This window comes from Rhinolophus hipposideros (assembly GCF_964194185.1).
Source record: "Rhinolophus hipposideros genome assembly, chromosome: 20".
Classification (NCBI taxonomy): domain Eukaryota; kingdom Metazoa; phylum Chordata; class Mammalia; order Chiroptera; family Rhinolophidae; genus Rhinolophus; species Rhinolophus hipposideros.
In genome coordinates this window covers 44,170,029-44,196,116 of record NC_138066.1, presented here as the reverse complement: position 1 = coordinate 44,196,116, position 26,088 = coordinate 44,170,029, and the positions used below count along the sequence as shown (strand labels likewise).

The window sequence follows — 26,088 nt, the reverse complement described above, 5'->3', positions numbered from 1 at the left end:
AAACCCTGGGCTATATATTTACTGAAGCGCAGGTTTACTATATAAAATAACACAGACAAATAAAACTAGCTGCCAAACAACATACTATTTCGCAAATGTATTAAAAATTAACATTTTCACACAAAAAAATGTTTTCTGTTTAAGATTTCAACCCCTCCTGTGTCTCTTCTATGTCTTTATCAGCAAAAAACTCAGTCTCAGTTGTGGATTTCAGGCCTCTGTCCTTCAGCGTACTGGTGCGGACAGGCTCTGGTGGACATCCCCTTTTACTCCATGATTCTTCTTTCAATATATTTAATTTACTACTTCGTGTGTTTGGAACTCAGATTTTCATTCATATGTGTATTTTCTCTGGTAAGTGATATTTTTCTCCCAGGTTAAATATAATAATAGAATCAAACAAAATTTTTATTAACATTTTGTCATTAACATTTTGTCATTAACATTTTGTCATTAACAAAAGGCATATGTAAGAAAATTGTCTTAGACAGCAATATAATCTGATTCTGCCCCTGCCCCCATCCCACACATGACCTGCCACCTCTAATCTTGCTTTTATTCTCTTTTTAAAGGTGGTTTCCATAGTTGGTTCTGCAGCTTCTCTTACATTCCTCACATACGTGATTTCATTCATCTTTCGCAAGAGGAGAAAAAATAATGGCTTTTGGTCTCTTACTTTTTTTATTGTAAGTATCTACATATATACATGTGCACATTTATATTAAAGTTTCTTAAAGTGTTTTTTTTTTTTAAAATGCAAAATTAAGTATAAATACTTTACTTAGAAGAGAATGGAGTTACTTCTTTTGTACTTCCGTTATTGGACCAAGTTCACAGTTTCAGGTATTTTTTGTTCATTTTCTTTCTCCTATTTTCCACTGTTCTTTGATGACATTGCTCTTTTACACGTCTGTTTCTTTGGAAAGAAACAAAATATCTGTAGAAATCTTGGTGTGTCACAGCTGAAAGACTAGATCATTTGAGACAGTTCCTCATTTTACAGAGCTGGAAAAACTTAAAAGAATCAGATTTGAACCTTTCAACTCTGACGTTTCCTCCTGAATAATTCTCCTATTTAAAAAGAGAGCATGGTAGGTGACACCAAGTTGACTAATAACATAATCAAGCAAATAAACATGGAAAAGTTTTAATAAAAAATAAATTTATTACTTTAGGTAATACTCTGTTGTATCTTCTTCCCTATGCTTTTTTTGTCATCTTGGGCAGATACCATAGCTTTCTGACCATTTCAGACATTAAAATAGTTTCATTTTGTTAATTAAGATGCACTTTAAGAACTAAAAATAAAAGGCTAGTCAAATCCAAATCATAACCTTCATCTCATAAGCAGTGTATTAAATAAATCTCTTCCTACAACCCCATTTCAAGCATGCCCTTAGTTTGGTGACTAGTAGTGAGAAAGAGAGCAAGATTCCTTTTCTCTTTTATATTATGGGGACAAGGTAGAGGGATTAGGGTAAAAGGACCAGGTCTTACTTCTCCGGGGCAATTCTGTTTACCTTGGCTGGTGTTTGTAGGTTGGAATTAGTATAGACAGAGTATCAAATACAACCAATTGGAGAACTCAATATGCCAGCAGAAATTCTATAGGCTATTAAAGTGTTTCTTAGCCTCTAAGTCTCATCCCTGTGATACCTAATCGTATTATTCCTTGGGTCAATTTTATAGGTGGTTTTGCTACAATGGTCCAAATATGTTATAACAAGGTAATGCCTCCTTAACAATTGGAATTAGTCCTTGATCTATTTGATTTTTTTTCCTCATGCCTCTTCACATAAAGGTAGATTTATTGTAATAGTTTCATTATTTAATTTAATCAAATTTTCTTTTTATGTTTTGAGATTATTTTATTGGGTGTGTTCAAATCTGAAATCATTATGTTGTGATGCTATTTATTCTAATAATGTGTTTTTGATCATAAAGTCAAAGGTATCATATTAATATGAGTACACTAGATTACTTTTGTTTAGTATTTTTTTAAACAAGAAAACATATTTAAAAGAAATCTTTTTTACCATGTGTTTACTTTCAACCTTTCAGTGTCTTTATTCTTTAATATGTCCTGTAAACTAAATATAGTTGGATTTTATTTGTTGTTGTTTATAATTTTAGTCTCACGATCTCTGCTTTTAATTAAATGAGTTTATTCTGAATGTTAATATACTTGAACTTGTTTATATCCTTTTACTTTGTGCTTTATGTGATTTTCCCTCTTTCTTGCCCTTGTAATTTTGTTTGCTTGAATTTGTTTTCTTTTATTCCATATTTATCCTCTTCTGATTTGGAAGTCATAAACCATATTTTATTACTTTGGTGGTTACTGTTTGTATTAGTTTGCTGGGGCTGCTATAATAAAGTACCACAAATTGGGTGGGTTAAACAACACAAATTTATTTTCTCGCAGTTCTGGAGATAGAAGCCTAGATCAAGGCATCTGCAGAGGTGTTTCTTCTGAGGCTTTTGTCCTTGGCTTGTAGATGGATATCATCTCCCAGTGTCTTCACATGGTTGTTTGTGTGTATCTGTGTTTAAATTTCCTCTGCTTATAAGGACAGTAGTCATACTGGGTTAGGACCCACCCCAGTAACCTTCTTTTTGCTTTCTGGACTCTACTGAGATGATATTATAAGTAACTATTTTCAATCTCTTCTCCACATCTCTTAACATTTCATCGAAATCTTTTATGTCCTTGTCCTTGCTGCATTCTGGGAAATGCGTCAGCCTTTTCTTCCAATTCACTTATTATTTTTTTTAATTAAGCTGTATATAAATTATCTTTAATCTTTGATTTTTGAAATTTCAATTTTGTTTTCCAAAACTCTATTTGGTTCTATTTAAAATATGCACAGTTGTTTCTCATAGTCTTTTTTTACTTGCTTGTGTTTTTCATTTCACATTTGATTTCCTTATACATTTAATTGGAAACAATAATTTGTATTTGTTATTTGACAATTCTAATATCTAAAGTCTTCAGATACTCCTGATTCACACTTATTATGGCGTGTTGCCTTGTATGTCTGATAATTTTTTTTATTTGTTGTTCCTATTTGGTTGGCCATTAAGTATGGAATTCCCAAGGCCCTAAATTGGGGATGTTTTCATCCCCAAAGAAGTTACTTTTGTAAGAAATACAGTATAGAATCAACTTGGATTGCATAAGCCATTTTTAAAGTATCATGCCCTAATAGAGGATTTGCAAGGAACACCCATAAAGAAGGTTTTATTTTGTCTCCCTGAAGGGATTTGCAGGGAAGGACAATAAGGAGAGCCTAAGTTGTCGGTGCCTGCCGACAAGAGGAACAGTCCCTGAAGTGGGGAGTGAGGATTGAGAAAAAAGAAGAGAGACAAAGATGGGATCGGGAGGGCAGGCAATTCTAAGTAGACTGCTGCAGCTCTAAGTAGAATGCCTCAGTTCTAAGTAGAATGCCTCCGCCCAAGTTTATTTTTGCAGCTTATATACTCTGGGCCTCAAAAAAGTAACAGAACTGTATGTAATCTAATAGTTACAATGAAGGTAATACACAAGGGCTTGTTTCCTGGCCAGCTCCGCACTTCCTGACCTTGTCATTTTCTGTGTTCTCAAAGTAGCAAGTTTTGCCTTGCTGGGAGCACAAACCACTCAAGGAAGTCAAAGGTTCAACATTACACAAAACACCTGCTAGCACTTCAGCACGGTTTCCCACACTAAGTCTTAGCCTCCTTATCCCTGTGCTGGAATAGACATTTGTTTCCACATTGATCAGATTTAGTGTTTACTTGTCCAAGTAATGGACCAGTAGTTCAGCAGTCCAAGTCAGATTTTGGGCTTTATTTGTCCTTGAAGAATTCCTCACTTTTCCCCCCCACGAGACTAGCAGTGCATTTAAAGGACATTTGTTAACTTCCCCAAATTTAATTGTATGGTGTGGATAAGGTCCATTAGGGTATCTATTCTTCCATATTTCTACATCTAGAAGTCCACAACTGACTTGTAACACTGCAATTTTATAAGGTAGTGAATGTAGAATCTAGTTTCTAGCAGATGAAAGAGTAAATATAGAATGGGGAAATGGAAACAGGAAGTATTTTACTATTCCTTAAAATGTATTGTTGCTATTGTTGCTTGCTAGAAGGAAGAGTTAATGGAGGATTATTTTTATCTTTCTGATGGGTGAGACAAGATAAATGGGCTAAATCATACAGTAAGATAATCGGGAATAAGAAGAAGGAAGTAGGGTGGTCAAAGATAAGTTCTTTCATTGCATTGTTAGATTTAGAAACTGAAAACTTCAGTTTTCTATAGAAGTAAAGATATTTGTCTACATATTTTGTTTATGCAGTGCCTTTAATAATTATAAATGCCATGGGCAGTAAATCTTCAAGGAGAATCTAATACAGGGTTATAAAATAAGCTGATAAACCCTCTGATTATTTCAATTTATATTGTTTTTTTCCTTCAGAAAACGTTTCTTGTGCTTGAGGAGGAAATGTTATTGATATGCTTTCTTAGACTGTTACCTGTTTCATATGTGGAAGTTTTTTGTATCCAACACATTGTACATTGACTTGATGTGTGGACAGTTGACTCGCGCAATATCTTCTTGTACAAGTATAGTGTTTAAGAGTTTGTGCTCTAGAGTAGACAACCTCAGGTGTGAATCCTTTTATTGTTGCTGGTTATCCATTCCAGGAGGTAGAAAATCTTTTAGATATTTATGTCAGACCTCATTGTAATCCTCTGTTTCAGTTGTAATGACAGTTGGATGAGTCCTAAAGAGGAAATCCTAACAATATTGCTGTATATGAGGTAGAAATTGAAAATGAGAATATCTCCTAGGAAAACAGATTATACATAGAAAATATCACAAAATATTAAATATGACTGAGAAAATTATAATGCCTCGATTTTTTTCTCTCTAGATCTTAATATTCCTGAGCATCATCCTGCTAATAACTTTTTATAGACCCTATAATACAATTTTATGTGTGATTTTAATGCCTTCCTTTACTTCAATTGGATTTTTCATGTTTGCAGTAGAGGTAAGCAATATTAACTACTAGGCCTTGACCAGGCATCCCATTAAAAAAAAATCTTTATCCAGTTTTGGGACAGATTCATTTTGTACATTTTAAAAATTATTTAATGTTTGTGAATTATGAAAATAAGATTTTAAAACTGCATAAAGTTGGAAGTTGTCAAATTCACTGAGACCAGTATTCACTGAGAAAGGAGGTAAATCCGTTTAGAAATGAAGCAGGAACCCCACCTTGGTTTATAAATTCCAAGAGGGGGTTATGAGAGAGGACTAGAAATTTTCCATTGCTGTAAAATACACTCTCTTGGGGAGAATCAGTCTTACCATGAGTTAGAAAATTCCCATTTCAATTTTGATAACAGTCTGAAATTCTTACTGTGCTTAAGTATATGTTTTCCTAAAATATAGGAGTGTATGGAAGATGTGACATACTGTGCTCTTGGACTGCATACCATTAGTGTCAATAACTTGCTTTGGGCGTGTGTGATTGATTGGTAAAGGAAGCAAAGCGTGGTGTTACTAAGCACTTCCAGGAGAAACCCAGCACTACTGAGAATTTGGGGGAACAGGTGACAAATCTCACCTACCTCACAGTACTATACTTTGTTACTCCCCCTAAAAAGAAATTTGTAAATCCCTATTACATAGAATTAGGGGGGGAAAAAGTGTTGGAGATTGTAACCATGGAAGGATGTTAGCTCATCAGCCGACTTTAGTATCAGAAAACAAATGTTATCCCATTCATAGAACACTCCCTGGTCCCCGGGAGCACCACAGATAGTGGAGGCATATTTAATGTTTAAATTTTATAGTCGTAAAGCAGCGAAACTTTCATTTAACCCTTGTTTTTCTTCAACAGCTGTCCTTTATGTATATGAATAGCTCCGAAAATCTGAGTGATGAAATAAGTAGCTCTGAGAAAGCCATTTTCGCAATAATGTTAATAGTAAGCAAAATTTTCTTGTTTAACATATATTGCATAGCATTCATAACCATGTGATATACTTGATCTTATTCAAAGAATGGCAAATTTAAATATCCTAAAGTTACCTGCTCTTACTGTATTCTACATTCAAATATGATATTTTGTATGTGTTGGTAGGTAAGGGTCCTATTTCATTTCAGTCTTTAAAGGTACCCAGTTATCCCAGCATTATTTATTGAAAAGTCTGTGCTTTTCCCATTGAAACTTAGAGCTGCCTCTGTTCATTTATAAGATGCCCACATAGGCAGTGTCTGTTTCTGGGATATCTATTCTACTTTGTTTGCTTCTGCCAAGTTCTTAGGGACACTACTAGTCTGACATGGCTTTAAATCACATTCCAGTCTTGATGTGATTTGGGCCATTTAGGTGATGTGAACTTGAGCAGCAAATCTGTGCAAAGCCTGGCTTCTATTTCTCCTTTTACTCCCCATGGTGAGCACCCAAGGCGACTATCTTAGAAATCTCCTGGGTGTTCTTTTCATCTTGCATTAAGGATATAACTCTTGGACGTCCGTGCTTTATTAAGGAAAAGATGGCTTCTTCTATTCCTTGCTTGGGAAAAACTCTATATACTTTCTTCTGTCTTCTGCTCCTGGACATGCCATGAAAATTGAGGTTTAGAGTTGCTTTGGTGCTTCGCCTCCCTTCTACGTTCACTTAGATTTGACTTAAAGGCCTTAGTATCTTGTCAGTTTTTCTATGCTCTAAAAAAGTTAATTTTTTTTTTTTTTTTAAATCCAGGATTTTTATTTTTGTTTTGGTGAGCAGGTTGGTTTGGATAAACTTTTCCATTTGAGAAGTACTTTATAAGATTTTTTTTGGTCAAATTTATAAAACAATGGTCAAATCTTCTATGACAAAAGTCAAATATTGCCCCCTAAGTTTGAATTCCGCAATGATCTTAATTCTAATTATCTTTGTTTGCCTTTAGCCATACCTTCAGAGTGTTGTTTTCCTTTTTGTTATAAGATGTCTGGAAGTGAAGTATGGGAAAGAAACAATGAGGAAAGATCCAGTTTTCAGGTTGGAAGAACATTAACATGTGAATATGATTTACCCATTTAATGTTTATGGCGGTACATTTAACATCCATTTATTAGGACAGATTTACTCTCTAACCCTTGGCTAGGCCCACTGGACAGCATTATTCTGAAAAAGAACATACAGAATTAGATTGAATGCAGGGATACATAATTTCCAACTCACAAGTTTTACTAATATTAGGCAAGTTGAGTTTTTGTCCTGTGCACCTCTGTAAGCAGTAGGTAAGCACGAAAGCTTGTTTTCATCCTGCTTTATGGCAAGTATAGGTCTTTGAGTAGAAGACACAGTAATGAACTGGTGTTCAGTATAAGTGTGTGAAATGTTTTGTAAAAGCGAGAGAAGCCAATTATGGAAATCATTTTTGATGAAATAGGATGGTTATATGGAGGGCAGCAGACTAAAAAGACTGGCTGATATGTCTATATTTGAGAGAATTTAAAGGGCTAGGTGACAGGGGAAATAGTTTTAAAGAGAAGCAATAGTCAAAAAAAATTTCAAGGGATTGGCTACTGGAGGGATTATTGTTGTCACGGGGGATCTTGCAGGTAATAAAGGAATCATTTTGTATTCTTTTAAAGTAAAGGATAATAATCGAATTATTGAGGCTTACATTCTCTTCATGCTGCTTGTATAGCTAGAATTGCATTTTTATGTTATTTTATTTTCTCTGTAGAATCTCTCCAAGAAGTAGGGAAAGTCACCCAAATCCAGAAGAGCCAGAAGGAGAAGATGACGATGTTCAAGTTGAAAGAGTGAAAACAGCAAATGCACTCACTACTCCAAACTTGGATGAGGTGAAAACAAGTGACTAGACCCTTCATTGAGACACCGAGTTAGCTTGTCCTGTCCAGCCGATGAACTGTTGGTTTTTAGTTTGAAACTTTGTTTTTTTGTGTGTAATATTTTCATTGGTAGGTTCTAGTCACATCATTATCTTTTGAAATATTTATGCTGTCATCACTCTTTCAATTTTCTCTTCTTCACTTTTTCATAGATCTTAATCTCAGATCTTCCTTCGTCAGTGCAATTCAAGAAGTGCTGTGATATTTTTATCAACTTTAATGAAATCCTACATCTTTTGCAAGAGTTGCGATTTCATGTTGCGTTATATTGAAATTGTAGTATCAGTGTCTGTAAATAGCATATGAGAAAGAGCAAATTAATTTACATTGGATGACAATCAAGAAGAAATGAACTGGAAATGAAGTTAGTGAAAAGGGCAAGGCAGGTGCTTAGCATAATGGAAGGGCATGTATTTGATGAGGACTTAGTTTTATCGGTAGTTGATAAAGTTGTCTTTATTCATGAATACTCATTTGGATGTTTTATTTGAAAAAAGAGGCTGAATTACCACTGGCACAAAATCTAGTTAGATTCGTCGCCTCAAAAATGAAAGGTAAAATATGAGTGCACAAAATATCTGAAATCTAATGGGGTAAAAGTCATGCTTTCTCATGTTTTCCAGAAACCAGTCATAATGGCGAGCTGTTTACACAAACAATATGAAGGGAAAAAGAAGAGTTGCTTTTCAAAAGGAAAGAAGAAAATAGCCATTCAGAATGTTTCCTTCTGTGTTAACAAAGGTTTGGATAATGTGCCTTTTATTAGAATGTTCCTTATTCTCTAGGTTTTGGACTACACGAAATAATTTTCCATCTTTTCAGATTTTTCATATATCTTGGTTACCATGTAATTATAAAAATACTTGACATGTCAGCAGAGAAACCTTTTCTACTAAAATATCTTGTCCCAATTCAAATGACAAAAACCCCAACTTGGATCAGGAAGACCAAAGTATTCTGTAAATCCAAAGACTTTCCATTAACATTGTAGTATAGAAAATTACAAAGGTGCTTTTTGAAAATGTCATTTTGTTTCAAATTGTTACTGAGCTAAGTGATTTTAGGTTAGTCAACCTTTAAAGTAGAAAGATTGACGGGTTTGACGGTGAGTCTTTCTTCCAGGTGAAGTTTTGGGATTGCTGGGACACAGTGGAGCTGGTAAAAGTACTGCCATGAAAATGATAATCGGAGACACAGAGCCGACTGCGGGAGTGGTAGGTAGCCTGTGAACCAAGCTCAGTGCCAGGGCAAGTCTCATTTTAAATATCGCTAGCATCCAATATCATTCCTACTAGTAAAGGATTTTTTTGTAGTGAATAAATTGATGAAAGAAATTATAAAATATCTCCTGCAGTCTCAAAAACATTGTAGCTTAGTGGCCACTTTTATGTCCTTTAGAAGTAGAAGGCCGATTAGAGTAAAAGCCAGATGCGAATCTGACTTTTCTTGTTCTGTGTAGATGGTTTTAGGAGACGGCGAAGCATCACTGAGGCACCAGAAAGAGAACCTGGTCAAGTTGTTGGGGTACTGTCCTCAGGAGAATGCGCTGTGGCCCAGTCTGACAGTGAGAGAACATCTGGAAGTGTTTGCGGCCGTGAAAGGGCTGAGCAAAGAGGACTCTGCTGTTAGTGTTTCCAGGTACAGGGAGAAGCTTCACTCACACTTTATAGCTGGTGGAAGGGATGCGTACATGAGGAAAGGAGATCATAAACAGCGTCTTTAAATTATCCTGCACATAAAATGATGGAAAATCTGAAGAAGAACCGCATCACAAGGTTTCGTGTTTGTGACAGTGTTAATGATCCTTAAGTGTATTAGTTTCAGATTGATAGTGTTAGGGTTTTCTATGTTGATTTTAGATAGGGACACACGCCTCATGGAGAATCGGTGTTTTTTGTCAGGTTGATGAATGCGCTTAAGCTGCAGGACCAGCAGAGGCGTCCGGTGAAGGCCTTATCCGAGGGAATAAAGAGAAAGGTAGGGGCGGGGCTCGGGGTTCCTCTGCGCAGCCCACAGGTGGGGCCAGACGCGCTGCTCCTCTCGTTCCAGCTGTGCTTCGCACTGAGCATCCTGGGAAACCCGTCGGTGGTGCTGCTGGACGAGCCGTCCACCGGGATGGACCCCGAGGGGCAGCAGCGGATGTGGTGAGAAAAGTTATATGAAGTGTCAGAGTCAATAGTATGAGTCTGCAGTTAATTTTTTTTTTAAACATTTGCTCCATTCACTTTGAGACTCACGTCCTCTTATTTAATTCTGTGAAACTCAATATGGTATTCAGAATTCCTCAAGGAAGGAAAAGTAGACATTTTAAGAATCAAATGGACTCTTCAATGTATTTGACTGGATTTTCTTTCTCTTACTCCTCGTCCCCCTTCCTCTTTCTTCTTTTTCTACTTTATTTTCAGTTACTGGATATCTGACAAGGTGGGATTTCTCTATATTTTTTTTAAACAAACATATTTTACTATTTTCCAATCTTCTACTTTTCATTCTATGAAGTCAATTAATGTGGTAATATAATTACATAATGCAACAATTTTTATTCTTTCTCTCAAAAGCAACAAAAATTTTTTATACCCTAATACAAAATTTTCTATTTAAGCTTTATACATATTCCTGTTGATCTATTTTTCCAAATTACTTTCTAAATGTAAACAACCCTTTAATTTATCTTTAGGCAGGCAATTCAGGCCATTGTTAAAAACACAGGGAGATGTGCCCTCCTGACCACCCATTACATGGCAGAGGCTGAGGCCGTGTGTGACCGTGTGGCCATCATGGTGTCCGGAAGGCTGAGGTGGGTGCCTTTCCAGCAGCAGCAGTTGACCCCCATATTCTCACAGAGAAAATTTCAGTTCACTGTGAACAGCTAATGCTCTTTGGTGCCTGGATCTATGATCAAATACCTTTCTCTGCATTTGCAATTAAGGAAGAAATTAAAAGACAAGTATTTTTTTCTTTCAACTCTTCTTTCTCTTCCCTGGACAAGGTGTATCGGTTCCATTCAACATCTGAAAAGCAAGTTTGGTAAAGATTATTTACTAGAAGTAAAATTGAAGGAACCCGCTCAGGCGAAGCCTCTCCACACAGAGATTCTGAAGCTTTTTCCACAGGCTGCTCGGCAGGAAAGGTGAAGGAAGTTTTTGGCTTGGGTGACAAGTATAAGAGTTTTCCAGCTCACGTCATTTCGTCCTGTACTATTCTGGACAAGAAGAGAAAGGGAGAACTGGCTTATTTATTATAAAACAAGATTTTGGGTACCACTAAGATGTGTAGAAAAAAGCAATTGTGTGTGTATCCATGTGTGCTGAAGTGGTGGAATAGCTTACAGGTTGAACAAAGTACAAACAAAACTTTTTTAATAGACAATGTTTTTTTAATAGACAATGAAAATTGTGTGTCTACCTATAACATTTTACCAAATATAAAATTGCATAAAGAGCTCAATAACACAGACTTACATGCTTGAGAAAGATTGACTCTATCCTAAATTAGTTGATTGTAAATCATTTGATCCTCCCAAGGATTTTGTTATCCTTGTGTATCCTTACATTTGTGTTTGGTCATCTGTGAGTTATAAGCAAGGATAACAAAATCCAGGTGAATAGCAGAATGAGGTTGAATTTAAGTGAAAGACGTACAGGGATTTCTCAGATACTACTTCTAATCATTTTAAAAAATAATTGAGCCACTACTCAGTGCTGGAGACTGTGTTGAGTAGTTCATAAGTAGACAAAGTTGTTACGGTGCTTGCAGTCTTTGGGGGGCAAGAATATTAGACAACTGATGATACGAATAAATGAGGAAATGACAATAGGTTAGGACTTTAAGACTAAGCAGGGTTTGACCCACTCAAGAATGGGCATAAGAGCCACTCTTTATAACACAGAATGTATAAAGAATTTAAGTCCAGAATGAACTTTATATATGACAAACATGGAAAGAAACCTCATATGGCTGATGTATAAAGAGATATCCAAGTGGAGATGCCAAAATAACAGAAACATGGGCCTGTTGCTCAGAGGAAGAGTGAAGGGTCATCGAGAGATCCTTAAACAAAGCGGAACATTTCTACTATATGGGAGACCATTAAGCTAGAAGAATGAGTGTGGTCAACAAGGTAGATGGAAAGGAGAGAGGATTAAGACTGGACCCCAGGAACTCTTAGTGTTAAGATTGGAGTGAGGAAGAAAAGCTGGTGGGGGAAAATACGAGCACCACATCAGCAACCACAATGACAAACATTAAAGCGTGTCTTGAACAGTCTAGAACAATAGAATTTCTGTGATGATGGGAATGTCTCTATCTGTGCTGTCCAGTACGGCAGCCAATACCCACAGGTCGCTGTTGAGCTCTACAAAATCAAAAATTGATTTTGAAATTTTATTTATTTTAGCTAATTTAAATAGCCACATGTATAATAGCCAATAGCTAATACTAAATAGAGCAGGTCTAGAAAGTCAGAAGGAAAATCATACAAGTGTGGTTGTCTCAGAAGCTGAGATGGGAAAGGAGGAAGGAAGGGAGGAGTAGGGGGAGAGAGAGAGATTTTTTTTTTTAATGAATTTTATTGGGGTGACAATTGTTAGTAAATTTACATAGATTTCAGGTGTACAATTCTGTATTACATCGTCTATAAATCCCATTGTGTGTTCACCACCCAGAGTCAGTTCTCCTTCCATCACCATATATTTGATCCCCTTTACCCTCATCACCCACCCCCCACCTCCTTACCCTCTGGTAACCACTAAATTATTGTCTGTGTCTATGAGTTTTTGTTTCTCATTTGTTTGTCTTGTTCTTTTTGGTTTATATACCACATATCAGTGAAATCATAGGGTGAGAGAGAGATTTTTAAAGAGGATGCTTTGGAGACGTCTAAGAAGTAAGGACTAAAGAGTGTTCATTGATTGTGCAACATGGAGGTCATGGATGAATTTATGTGGGGAGGGCAGAGCGGGAGGCCAAGAAAGAATTTTTTTTTTTTTTTAATGGCAGAGTGCAACAGGTTTTAATTCCTATAGGAGAGACTGAAAATTAAATGCAGAGGGGAAAATCTAATATCCAAATTGATGTTCCAGGGAGCATGTTGAAGGATGTTGAAGGCTTTTGAGAGTAGGAAATAAAGCACCATTAAGATGAAGCTATGTCTACTGTTCCTAATGGCAAGAAAGCTGTAATGTACCTTATGGAAAAAATACTGATGTTACATAAACTTTATTCAGGCGTGAAGAAAAAAAAAAAAAGAAAGAAAGGAGGAGTGTGAAAAATTCTTTATCGGAACTATTTTTTCAGAATTTGTTTTGAATATTGAATTAGGGACAACCAGATATTTATTGTTACCAAATTTTTATGACTTAAAGAGAAGTAATTTGGCTCAGATTCATGCTTTATTAAGTTAAACTACTTACATTTTTATTTAAAGAAAAATTTGAAAAATTCTTTTGTTATTTTGACTAACTCCCCAATATTATAACATTGAAACATAGTGATAAATCTCACTCTTCCCTCCTTTCAGGTATTGCTCCATGATGGCATATAAATTACCCATGGCAGATGTTCACCCTCTGTCTCAGGCCTTTTTCAAATTAGAAAAAGGTAAGTACAGACATATTTAAAACTTTATGTATTGTGCATATTTTCATGTGGAATACATACTACATAATTTCAATAGAAAAATTATATCATCAGTCAAAACTTGGAAAATGTCCACTGGAATAGTCTTAAAAATCCTAGGGGAAATGGAGTGGTGGCCCTAAACATAGGTTTACTCCCCCTGATTCTTCCTCCACTAATAAGGAAACCCAGCTGCAAATTGGTCAGAGCCCTGTCCCAATTCCACTGCATGGTAGTGGAGGATGATGATTAGCATGTTGTCCCAAAGAACATCACGTTGAGTTTCTAGCATCTCCATATTTATCCAAGTCAGAGGCATGACGAAAACTGTGGAGCTAGTGACTATAGGCCCAAGAAGTTCAGAGAAGGAAAATCCAGAGGGATTTTCCCTCTGGATGAGACAAGTCAGGCTTGGGGCGGGGCTTCTGAGCTGTTTCAGAGACACTGACTAGAGCTCACGCTGGATATTTATGGGGCCTTGACATACGGAAATGTGGGATTCATTAAAAGGGGACTAGTAGAGTGTACTCCTCTATAGGTTTATAAATATAGAATGTAGAATAAAGCAATACTAGACAGTTGGTCTTGAATCCAAAATATACATACTTAAAGAATCAAAAAGTGAAATATTAAAATAGCACACAAGGAGCTCTTTAAAGAGAAAGTTGACTGGTAATTTATACGCTTGTGCGTTGCTGTCTTTCAGTTAGCCCGATCAGCACTCTTTAATTTATCCTTCAAGACGATTTTATTTCTTGGACTATATCCTTAAGTAGTGCATGGATTTGACGTTGCTATTTAAGTTGATGCTTTGAAGATACTTTTGTTGAAAAATGTGTAAGCCACTAATGTTAGTCCCTTTAAATACAGTGAAACAGACCTTCGACCTGGAAGAATACAGCCTCTCTCAGGCTACCTTGGAACAGGTGAGTTTTTTAAAAAACCAGTGAGCACGATCTAGTTAACCTTTGTGTGAATTTCTCTGTGCATCTATCTCTCAGATAAAACAAGCACCCTGATATTTTTGTTTCCTTATTTATTTTCTCCTACCTAGGTGTTCTTAGAACTCTCTAAAGAGCAGGAGATGGGAAATTTTGATGATGAAGTTGATACAACAGTTAAAGGGAAACTCCTCTCACAGGAAGAGCCTTAAAATCCTAAACCTCCTAACGTTAGATTTTTGGTCTTACTACATTGTTAGTTTCCATAATTCTAAAAGAATCTCCCATATTACTGCAGTTAACGAAACAAAACATTCGGTTTAAATGTTTTTTAAAAATTTTAAATGAAGGGGAGAGGCAAAGATAGGGAAAGGTTGTAGATAAAATTAACATAATAAGACATTATATTAATCACTATAATAAAGGCCTATTTTGTGCATAATATTTAAAAAATCACTTAATGTGACTAATTTTTTATTATCAATAAGGCTGAATGCTGAGCACATTTTACAAATAAAAGATCATAGGTTTTTTAACCTCAACTTCAACCTTATCAGCTATTTTTAAGCATTATTTACTGAGGTACCAATTTAATGTGACATTGACTGTAAGAAGAGCCAATAAGTTGATGAATGAAATTACACAGTATTATATAATACATAAAATTAGATATTCTGATTATAAAATAAACTTGTGGACATACTGTAGAATTCTATGGATGAAGATAATAGCAATCTGTTATAAAACACCACAGTAACTATTTTGTCCTCCTTAAATTCAATGTGCTTTTTATGAGTACTTTTCCAAAGTTGATATCAGTAAGCATAGTAACTTTCTATATGTTTTTGCTTCACAGTTCATAAACATGTCCCATGTCATTAATGACACTTCCGGGTTATGTAATGGCTGCCTTGCATTCCTTTGATGTACTGTCATGGTTTTTACTTAAGCTTTTTACTGTAATCTGACATTTTTGTTATATGAAAGTTTATCTCATAAATAAACCTATGTTGAACTTCTTCTAAGTCGTCTTTATTGTAGCCTTAAGGTAAGTAGCTCAGCTATCAACTGATGGCTCTCCCTGCTCTATGACGTCTAGATGACTTTGTTCTTTGAGCTGGGGAAAAATTCCGTGCCCATCCCGAGCATCTGAAAACCCTCATGGGAACTTTTAATCTCGTGTTCATCCCTGACTCTGGCTTCCCTCATCTGCTGAACTCTGTTGTCTGGTCTGTGGTTTGTGTCAGTTCCTTTACTTCCACCTTGACATTGACTTAAAGGTAGGACTTGGCCCCCTGTCTTCAATCCTCCCAACAATGATTTCCACATGTAATTTGTAAAATTCCTAACTTATAGGAATACTTAAAATGTGTCTAAAAATTCTACACATATTTCATATGAAGTGAAGCCAAATATTATTTCATATACAGTGCATGTTTTCTCATGAACAGAATTCATGAGGACTAAGACGTTATCCTCCGGAGTAGCCCTTGAAGTACTGGACAAAGTTATATAATAAGACCATCTGTGGACAGAAATGAAAATAAAATATCTAACATAGACAATTAATTATAATTTATAATTAATAATTAATTATAAATGAAGGCAGGGTCAGAGGTGAGGCGGAAGGATATTAGAAAGGGGGAGGGTTCTATGAAGGAGAAAGAAAGTCTACAGAGAATCCAAACTTATAATTAAAAAAATACATAGTTAATACTCCATAATTCAGGATTTAGATTCTTTGATTCTTTTATTTCTGATTAACTTAAGAACCTTTATGTGTTCACCACTCCATCCTGGGCCAAAAATTAGGAGCCTGAAGAGTGAGATTGTTGAATCTTTCCCATATCCTTAGGTAAGGACAGAGAAACAAAGTCTGGGGGCTGATCTACCTCGGAAAGGAGGTCAAGTAGAAAGAACTGCTGTGATTGAAACTGGATGTGAGGGGCTATGGAGCATGGTGTCCTTGAGCAAGTCTTATTTCCTCTCCTCTCACCTAGCAGAAGGCCCACACCCGTGACAATCAGTCCGGGCTGAATCAACTCCTTTTGCCTGAATAATTATGACCCTGGTCTCTGATGTTCTTGAATTATGTTTTATGAGTCATTAGGTAACCAAGAATTGACCATGTACTAACCACATAGCATCTGCTAGTTTTCTGGCTGCAAGGAGTAGACATTGAAAGTCAGGCTAGCTCCTTGTGTGGAGTCTTTAGAGTGAGGATGCATATGGTAATAAAAGAAATAAGAACCTAAGAACGGAGAAGGCTTTAGGGTTTACTCAGCCATTATCTCCTCTTGAAGCATGATCTGCAGCCATAATTGTAGGAAACTGAGCAGCAGCAGGTCTGGCATAGCTGCCTTGGTGCCCCTCTCTGGGTCTCTTCCTGTCTTTATGCACTTTTGTGCTCTGCTGCCGTCCCTACCGTGACTGATGTCTCCTCCCTCTTCTCTGTAAGGCACTTTCTCTTAAACTGGTTGTACACTTACTCATCGATTTTGCTCCTATAAAAGTTGGCTTTTTCCTGGCTCCATTGGCATCGTGGCTTACCTCTGTGTGTTCTTTTCACTTCAGTCAGTGCTGCTGCCATATTCTCTCCATCTGTTCTAGTTTAAATTCCTTAACAGAGGTCACCTCAGTTCACCTCCCTTTGCACAGAGCTTTCCTTTTGAAGACACCTTAGTGGCCACCATCCCAGGCAATGAAATGAGCGTACTTGGGTTACGGTGCAATCAATTACAAATCAGAGAATGAAAGACACACTCTTTTCTACCCAAGGAACAGCCTATGAATTTTGCTTCTGGAAGGGGGCATGAGGAAGGTATTTACTCCCAGAAGGAGCTTTTGTGATGGCAGACATCATGGTTGGCACATCTTGCATATCCCTCTCCATGACTCTCGTGTTTCTGTGCCATGTCCTCTTTCCTATAGGTGTCATTCCCATACTATTGCCGCCTAACATGATCCGAGTATCCCATGTACAACTGAAGATCCGCTTACTCCTTCTGTATTGATGGAGGAAACAGTTTCCAGCTACTGTGTTAAAAAGTACTGGCCTTTCTCTGTAATGTAATATTCTGCAATAATAGAACACAAATCAAACCATCACCCCCTTTCTGTATATGGCAATGGCAATAATAATGAAAAATAACTCATCTTCAGGAAAGCAAAAGAAAATTTGCACTCATTGATTTCAAGAGCAGGCTAGAGTGAGATAACATCATATTATTAATTGCTATTTGGTCCAGAAAATAATATCGCCCCTGTTGTGTATATATGTATATGTATATAATCAAGTTGAAAACAGTGATTACCCTAGGGAGAGGGGAATTAAAGGGAATTTTAGTTTTAAATGTAATGTTCCAATTTTCTTAAAAAGGAAACTCCATGTATTAACTGCATAATTATAAACTATAAAGAAATGTATTTATGATTTTATATATGAGATATTTTCTATCCCTAGATTACCACACCTGGGGGCAATCAGTCCCCCTCCGCCATGTAACATTTGGTGTTACATGGCGGTGTCTTTGGTTAGCTTAACTTGAAGGTGCTATTGGCATCTAGTGGGTAGAGGCTAGGAATACTGCTAAACATCCTAATTGTGCAGGACCGCTCCCTACAACAAAGAATTATCCAGTGCAGAATGTCAGTGGTGCCCATATTAAGACACCCTGATTTCTATATGAGCACTTCCTCTAAGCTTTGATTACTCAACATTTAGCATTTGAGATTGTTCACATCCCTATTGTAGTTTCAGGGACTTAAAAAAAATTTTTTATGAGTCTTTGCTTCCAGATCCTTAGAGCTCAGCCAGCAAAGAAAGTGAGTTTTAGGGTTTGCTTCATGTTTGTGATAGATTATCTTAATTGGTCAAAAAAAAAAAAAAAAGCTCAGGTAAAAGTAATGCCTTCCACTTTCCACAAATGTTCCCATTCCTGTTAAACGGATTTGCCTTGACCAAGAAAAGATGCAGCAAGCTTCTGTGATTTCTGATGCAAATATTTGGCAATGGACACTGTCAGTTATTAGATAAAAGTACTTCCTTTAACATTTTTTTTTTTTTGCTGCTTTGAGTAGGGTATTTTGGACTTGGACTTCGTAAATTTCCTACTTTGATAAATTAAAATCACCCAGCCCTGCTCTGTTTCATTCTTTACACCCTTAGAATTGTTGCTTTGCAGTTGTTGCCCATAGCCCACCATCTTTGGCCAGTTTCCTTTGACTACCAAGGAAACACAGATTTGGAGAAGGTAGAATGTTCTCAATGCTTTCCAGCCGTGAGGTCTGAACGAACTTCAAAATCTCCGCAATCTTAGTGATTTCTTATTTCTAAACTTCTATCCATGGTAGTCACTTCTGTGTTCTTTGGGTTTCTCGGGTTTTAAGTAATAGGCTCCCATGTGCTAACTCAGGTAATGAGGGGCTTGTTGTATCCCAGGCATAGCCAAGAATAAGGACAGGACTGAAAGAGACAGCTGGAAGGTCAGTGTGGATTCGTACAGCCACAGGAGTCTTCATAACCAGAGGGTGTGAAACTTCAACAGAACACGCCACCAGTGACGGAGAGTCAGCTTCTTGCTCTGCTGTGCTTGTCGTTCTGGTCTTACTTCTTCTCCCGATTAGCTGCCTACAGCACCCACTGCTTGGTACTCCACCTCCTCCTTATGCTTACTTAAAGCTTTTGTTGACTTCTGGCTTTAACTTTCCCCATGGCCTCCATTGTCCATCCTGCCTCCTTAACTCTCTTGGTGCATACTTTGCACCATCTGTATTTCCCAGTTCAGTTTTCAGAGAGCCAGAGCTTGTGATTGGGTTTGTCTCTGTTTGAACTGAGCTTTTTACAACCCACAACACATAGGCTGCGCGTGCTCTGGCCTTGTTCCCGTGATACAAATTATGGTCCTACATTAAGAACAGCCTGTGCCCTCATCCCTCAGGAGGGGAGTTTCCCAGGAAGCAGCTGGTAAGCACCATACTTGTCATACTCAGTAAAACCCACACATAGAGCTTAACTTACAGAGTTCACGTCTTTTAACACAGATCTTCCTCCCATTGCAAACACATGAAATCCTGGATAAAATATACAAAACCACTTAAATATTGTACCACCAAAGCAGTAAGCTTCAGTTTGTGTTGTGCGGTGGCCTGCCATGATAATTGAACCTGGACCTGGATATAAATCCCAAAGGCTGAGACTGGGATTTCTGTGCCTACGGGTGGATCGGAAAAGGGGCTAACGGCAATGAGAAGTGAGGCCTTAGAACTGTGACTGCTGCATAAAGCCAGTTTCTAATAAAGGCTGCGTAGGCTGGAGCAGGGGACATGAAATGCAGTGCCCACTACCTGGAGAAGCTGTCCTGGACACTGGACTTGGAAAAAAAAAAACAAACAAGCCTGAGCTGCACTCATGTGGTGAGGGTTAGAATTTATACTAATTAAGTATGATTCAGGAATCCCAACTGAAATGTCAGCCTATATCATCAAATAGATAGGAGGAAGTGTTGGCAAGGATGTGGAGGAAAGGGAACTTGTGCACTGTGGGTGGGAATGCAAATTGCTACATATTGGAAAACAGTATGAAAGTTCCTTAGAAAATTAAAGTTAGAACTACCATATGATCCAGTAATCCCACTACTGGGTATATATCCAAAGGAAATGAAAACCGGATATTGGAAAGATACCTGCACTCCCATGTTCATTGCAGCATTATTCATAATAGCTAAGATGTGAAAACAATCTAAGTGTCCTTCGACAGATGAATGGATAAAGAAGATATAGAACATGTATACACTGGAAGAGTATGCAGCCACGAGAAAAAAGGAAATCTGCCATTCGTGACGGCGTCATGCACCGTGATAGCATTATGCTAAGAGAAATAAGTGAGACAGGGAAAGACATACTGTATGATATTACTTAGATGTGGACTCTACAGAGCCAAACTCACAGGAACAAAGAGGAGAATCGTAGTTACCAGCAGCTGGAGGTGAAGGAAATGGGAAGATGTTGGGTTATAAGATGAGTAAGTTCTGGGGATCTAAAGTGCAGCGTGGTTACAGTTAACAATACAGTATTACATACTTCAGAGTTGCTAAGAGAGTAAATCTTAAATGTTTTCACCACAAAAGAAGATAATTTTGTGGTGAGATGATGGCAGTGTTAACTAAGAATATGGTGGTAATTATTTTGCAATATTTAAGTGTATCAAATGAGCAGTTGTATATCTCAAACTTACACAATGTTGTATGTCAGTTAGTTCTCAGTAAAGCTGGAAAAGTCAGCCTAAAAGTGAGTGGGGGGACAGAGCCAGGAGTGCAAAGGTGCTGGCTCAGGTAGTAAATGGCCATCAACTGTGATTGGATGGTCATCAGCTGTGGCTAGTTGGCCGTCAGCTGTAACCAGTGAGCCACTGGCCACTAATATAACTGCCGTGGCTACGCTAGCAGCAAATGGGGGCTAGCAAGAAGATGGTGGCTGACAAGCACGGATTGCAGTTAGCACGGCGGAATGCTGGTTGCGGATTGCAGAGAAGTGGACGGCAGGTTGTGGATTGTGTGGCTCCTGCTTCCTGTGTCTCCAACCCAGCCGCCAGTGAGAATATAGTGGTATGACTCCCCTACCTATGGCTCTGTGGGCGTTCCTTTCTGGCCTCACCATGTCCTGCATTTTTGTGCGGGGAGCAGGAGCTGAGACTCTGCATGACACCCTGCACGACAGTGACCCATGGGACACCTAGGAGGAGAGGAGGTAAGGCAAGCAACAACGTCTGTGCAAACTGGCTTGTTCCATAAGTGGCAGGAGAGCCAACTGCCATGGAAACCACCTTGAGAGCAAAGTCAGAAGCAGCAGTGCGATCATAGGTTTGGTGCAGGCAGCAGTCGCCTGTAGTTGCTGACTTGTAAATCTTTGCAACATGCAGGGTGAAGCAGAACAGTGCAAAATCCTGATGGGATGGATACAGAAAGATCTATCAGGATTGCTCTGGATTAGGTAAAAATTACCAGTGGCTGCAAATAAAATGAAGGGGCACTTACTGCCCAGAGATTCTCAATGTCTCAATCCATTTGATTTTTTAAAAAAAATTATGGTAAAATATAAAATTGGCTTGAAATAAACTAGGCACAAATATTGTATTAATATGAACACTGATATGAAATACGTAGAATAGGCAAATTCATGGAGATGAAGAATAGAGGTACCGGGGGCAATGCTTGCAAAATGTCCTTGTCATGCGGGGCGGCCTGCGGGGTCTCTGCTCCTGCTCCCCACATAATGCAGGATGTGGCTAGGCCAAAAAGGAACACCCTCGGAGCCGTAGATAGGGGAGTCATACCACTATATTCTCGCTGGCGGCATCCACCTTTCTGCAATCCGCGCTTGCCAGCCACCATCTTCTTGTTAGCTCCCATTTTTCTGCTAGCGTAGCCACGGCAGTTATATTAGTGGCCAGTGGCTCACTGGTTACAGCTGACAGCCAACTAGCCACAGCTGATGGCCATCCAATCACAGTTTATGGCCATTTACTACCTGAGCCGGCACCTTTCCACGTGAGGCCAGGAGCCTGGAAACTGCACTCCTGGCTCTGTCCCCACAGTCCTTTTCAGAGTAATGAAAAGTTTTGGAATTAGATAGTGAGGATGGTTATATAATACAGTAAGTGTCATTAATGTCACTGATTTGTGCACTTAAACTGGTTAAAATGGCAAATTCAATCCATTTAATTTTTGAAAACATAATTTTAAATAGTTCTGACGTAATACATGTTCTCTGTAAAACAAATCATATCGTTTACACAGGTCTAAAATATGCAAGAATTTTCTTGCTTAGCTAAAATGTGTTTCTATCATATATTCACACTGGATAATATTATATTTATTGTGTTGTAATTGTCTTATTTAACAACATATTATGAACATCAGACCTTTTCCGGTTTATTATAGATCTGCGCCATGTTTTGTAATGTCTGTATTATTTCAATGTGTGGATGTACCCAAAAATTTTAGTTAAGAATCAGTTGAAAGATACATAGGTTGATTCTACATTTCCCTGTTGTAATAGTACTGCAACTAAGAATGCTGCATGTAGATCTTTGGCAATTAATTATCCACTTAATTGCTTGGAATACATTCCTGGAATGCTTGAGTATGTGTGTAAGCTTCCAGCAGAAATCACGCTGAGTTTTGCCCGTACACTACAGCCTGTCCCCTGACTTTATGACAGGCGGCTCCTCTGACGCAGAAATTTCCCAAGAAAGGAAGGAATTAGAGACTGCTAGCAGTGATAAGTGAAATACCATTTCCTAATGCCCACACTCTTACGTACTAACACAAACATACAAAACAGAACCCAAAAAGATGTCAGAAATGGAACCAAGAAAGATCTCAGACTGTTATTTCAATCCCCAAATAACTTTGTTAGCATCTCAAACAATTACTTACTAAACTAAAGGAGGATCCCAGGAGCTAGCATGTATCTCTCTAATCTGTGAGCAATGTGACTGATGGAAACTGAAGTGGAATCTGAAAACATCTACCCTGTTTCCCCCAAAATAAGACCTACCCAGTGTGGGGAGAGAGCCAGGAGAGCAGTTTCCAGGCTCTTGACCTCACGTGGAAAGGTACTGGCTTGGGTAGTAGATGGCCATCAGCTGTGACCAGTTGGCCATCAGCTGTTACTGGTTAGCCATTAGCCACTAATATAACTGCCGTGGCTAAGCTAGCAAGTGCAGATTGCAGTTAGCAAGTGGGGTTGATTGGCAGAGAAGCAAACAGCAGATTGCGGATCGTGTGACTCCTGCTTCCTGTGTCTCCAACCCAGCCACTAGCGGGAATATAGTGGTGTGACACCCCTATCTATGGCTCCATGGGTGTTCCTTTTTGGCCTCACCATATCCTTCATTGTGCGGGGAGCGGGAGCTGAGACCCTGCATAAAACCAGACAGTCAGCTCTAATGCGTCTTTTGGAGCAAAAATTAAGACCCAGTCTTTATGTTATATTATATTACATTATATTTATTATATTATTATACAAGACCCAGTCTTATATTAATTTTTGCTCCAAAAGGTGCATTAGAGCTGATTGTCCGGCTAGGTCTTATTTTCAGGGAAACACTGTATTATGTCCTCCCTCCTTGGATGGAAGAGTCCTAAAAGCGTGATCAAGCTAAAGGAAAGTCTGCTCTATCACTGAATAGATGGGAAAGGTTAAGCTGATGAACAAAATGCTTAGCTAAATGGTCATTCTACCAAGTACTACCATATTCTAGTTTCACCCTCAGAGCCAGCTTGAGGGTCCTGGAAATTAAAAAAATAAAATACTAGGAAGGATTTTGGATACTCAGCTAAAGCCATCCCCTGGCTGTGTTAGCAATTTAAGTGAGGAGAGCCTTAGTTTCTGAGGAATCTTGTATTTACTCATCGTACAGAGAGAAAGGGAGAGGAACGACAAAGAGAGGAGTTAGCTTACCCCACCCCCCAAAAAAAATAGGAAGGAAAGAAAAAGAAATAAATGATGACATTGGCTGTTGCTCCTGGACTAGAGTGAAAGACAACAAAGGATGGCCTCCTTATATCTGGAACAATTATGGTCTCATATTAATGAAAAGATTGGTAGTAATAAAAAATATCATTAAGAAGCTGTGGCCAAGAACCTACCTCGAAGACCATAGTAAGTAAAATAGGTGATGACTTCATTGTAGTAAATGAATTAAATAAATTGGACTTGGAAATTCAACATCAAGAACAAACTGCCAGTTCACTCAAGGAACTCTGAATTGCTTGAAGATTTTAAGGATTTGGAACGTCTCAAAGAAAACATTCCCATTTGCCTCAACTAACAGTAACCTAGAGCTTTATTACGAGAGCAGATCTTGTCTCTGAAGAACCAGTCAAATTTGAGAAATTTACACACACAGAGAAATACTTAAGAAATGTCATTTATAACTTCTAATGAGTTCAATGGTATCCCTGTGTATATGAAATCTCGCTTAACCTATTGTCACATGAATGATGTTATTAAAGAAATAAACAAGGCTATAGTCAGTAAACATAAGATCCTATATCAACCAAAAAGTCTATAAGTTCTGTGGCCAGGAATCTCTATCACAGATTTATTGGTGAAGAAATAGAGGATAGCAAAAGTGCATACTTTATCGTAGAAGTGGACATAAAAATGTTCACAGAGGTTTCTTGTCATACTGAATAGTTTACATATTGCTAGAGGCTGTTGGAGATCCAAGGAGGAGAACTTAATCATTAGGTTATAACTTACAGTCCTGAGAGTTTCTAAACCACCAACAGTAATGTTTAGGTTTCAAGGCGATACATATAATATATATATATATACATATATATATACACACACACACACATATATATGTATATATGTATATATATGTATGTGTGTGTATATATATATATATATATATATATATATATATAAATTCTTTAGCTTTTTCATTTTCTTAACAAAAATAAAACTTCTTTGATACAGCTTATATATTGCAAAATTTACTTCAGCAAATACTTAACTACCTACCATATGAGCCTCTGTGCTGGGCACATAATACAAATAAAAAAAAGTTCAAATCTAGTTTTTGTGTTTAGTGGACAATGCTGCAGACCCCAGTAAAATGGGTCCATATGTGGTGATGGAAAAAAAAGGTCGAGAAGATAGATAAGGTCAAGGATATCCAAGTCATTAGAGAGCCTTGCTGATTATTCTACTAAGATTATCTAAGTCATTATCTAAGACTAAGATTATCTATGATTATCTAAGTCATTAGTGTCTAAATTCCTTCCATCAATGGCATTTCTATCAACTGGCAAATTTAAAAGTTGGATTTGGATGCAGCTTATCCATCTGATTATTCTACTTTCCCATATCTCATTTGGGAAGAGCTTAACCTGAAATGCATCCAGTATAAACCATTTTGTAAACTTCAACCTGTAATGAAACTAATAAAAGCCTACTGGGATGAAAAACATGATGACATGTGAGATGGTTGGTGGTGGTCGTGGAAAATGGGTGCTTGGATTGTAAGAACTTAGCCATGTTTCTCTACCACACCTGGGGAGAGACTCTCCTGTCCACCTATGTCTGTGCCATCGGCTTGGCAGGTTTATTTCTGTAGCAAAGAACAAAGAGTCTCAGCAGGCCCTGTGGCCTGGTTAACACCACCCCTGTGATGACCACACCATACATTATGGGCACTGGGGGAAAAAATGATGTAATCCCTTGCCAAGCAAGTCTACAGGAACCACCATGCTGGACTATCTAGACCTCTGTTATATGGGCCATTCATGACAAAAATCACTGGCCACAAGAGGAGAATTAGATTACAGATTGAACCTAAGTAGAATAATCAGCAAGGCTCTCTAAAGAAACAGTTAATTCTAGAAACAGGGAAGATCTTCAAAATACTATTTAAAAATCTGTATTAGTCACATTTGGAGCTCAGTGTTTACTGAGCTCAATAATTTCCCCTTTTTCTGGGGACAGCTTTATCTCTTTTGGGCAGGCTCATGGGGGTGGGCCTCTAGTAACTGCACCTACAGCAACTGCACCTACATCATGTGACTCCAAACTGGGGATCACAAGGATTGGAGCTGGAGCAGTGCCAATCC

At 37.8% G+C, this 26,088-nt stretch overlaps 2 protein-coding genes and 1 pseudogene across 7 annotated transcripts in view; all 3 read left to right on the top strand.

Annotated features, from left to right (window-relative positions):
- ABCA10 (ATP binding cassette subfamily A member 10) overlaps positions 1-15,486 on the top strand; it is a 49,517-nt gene extending 34,031 nt beyond the window's left edge. For 2 of the 5 annotated variants that reach the window (XM_081028890.1, XM_081028891.1), the window contains exons 24-39: positions 184-354; positions 573-686; positions 4,921-5,040; positions 5,896-5,982; positions 6,953-7,044; positions 7,739-7,859; positions 8,531-8,648; positions 9,030-9,121; positions 9,367-9,545; positions 9,809-9,884; positions 9,957-10,051; positions 10,585-10,704; positions 10,897-11,037; positions 13,426-13,505; positions 14,394-14,449; positions 14,578-15,486. In XM_081028890.1, coding sequence (XP_080885016.1) covers positions 184-354; positions 573-686; positions 4,921-5,040; positions 5,896-5,982; positions 6,953-7,044; positions 7,739-7,859; positions 8,531-8,648; positions 9,030-9,121; positions 9,367-9,545; positions 9,809-9,884; positions 9,957-10,051; positions 10,585-10,704; positions 10,897-11,037; positions 13,426-13,505; positions 14,394-14,449; positions 14,578-14,676 — 1,761 coding nt within the window. In that variant the 3' untranslated portion in view covers positions 14,677-15,486. Of the gene's footprint in view, positions 1-183; positions 355-572; positions 687-4,920; positions 5,041-5,895; positions 5,983-6,952; positions 7,045-7,738; positions 7,860-8,530; positions 8,649-9,029; positions 9,122-9,366; positions 9,546-9,808; positions 10,052-10,584; positions 10,705-10,896; positions 11,038-13,425; positions 13,506-14,393; positions 14,450-14,577 lie in introns of all 5 variants that reach the window. The other 3 variants (XM_081028892.1, XM_081028893.1, XM_081028889.1) reach the window with 3 other exon arrangements.
- The window catches only part of ABCA6 (ATP binding cassette subfamily A member 6), a 74,821-nt gene continuing 62,164 nt past the window's right edge, over positions 13,432-26,088 (top strand). Inside the window, exons 1-2 of the mRNA XM_081028898.1 lie at positions 13,432-13,505; positions 14,394-14,449. The gene's annotated coding sequence lies outside the window, so the exon portion shown is untranslated. The remainder of the gene's footprint in view (positions 13,506-14,393; positions 14,450-26,088) is intronic.
- On the top strand, positions 24,021-24,667 carry LOC308488375 (SKA complex subunit 1-like; annotated as a pseudogene). The gene has a single exon. The product of its transcript is annotated as an SKA complex subunit 1-like (transcript).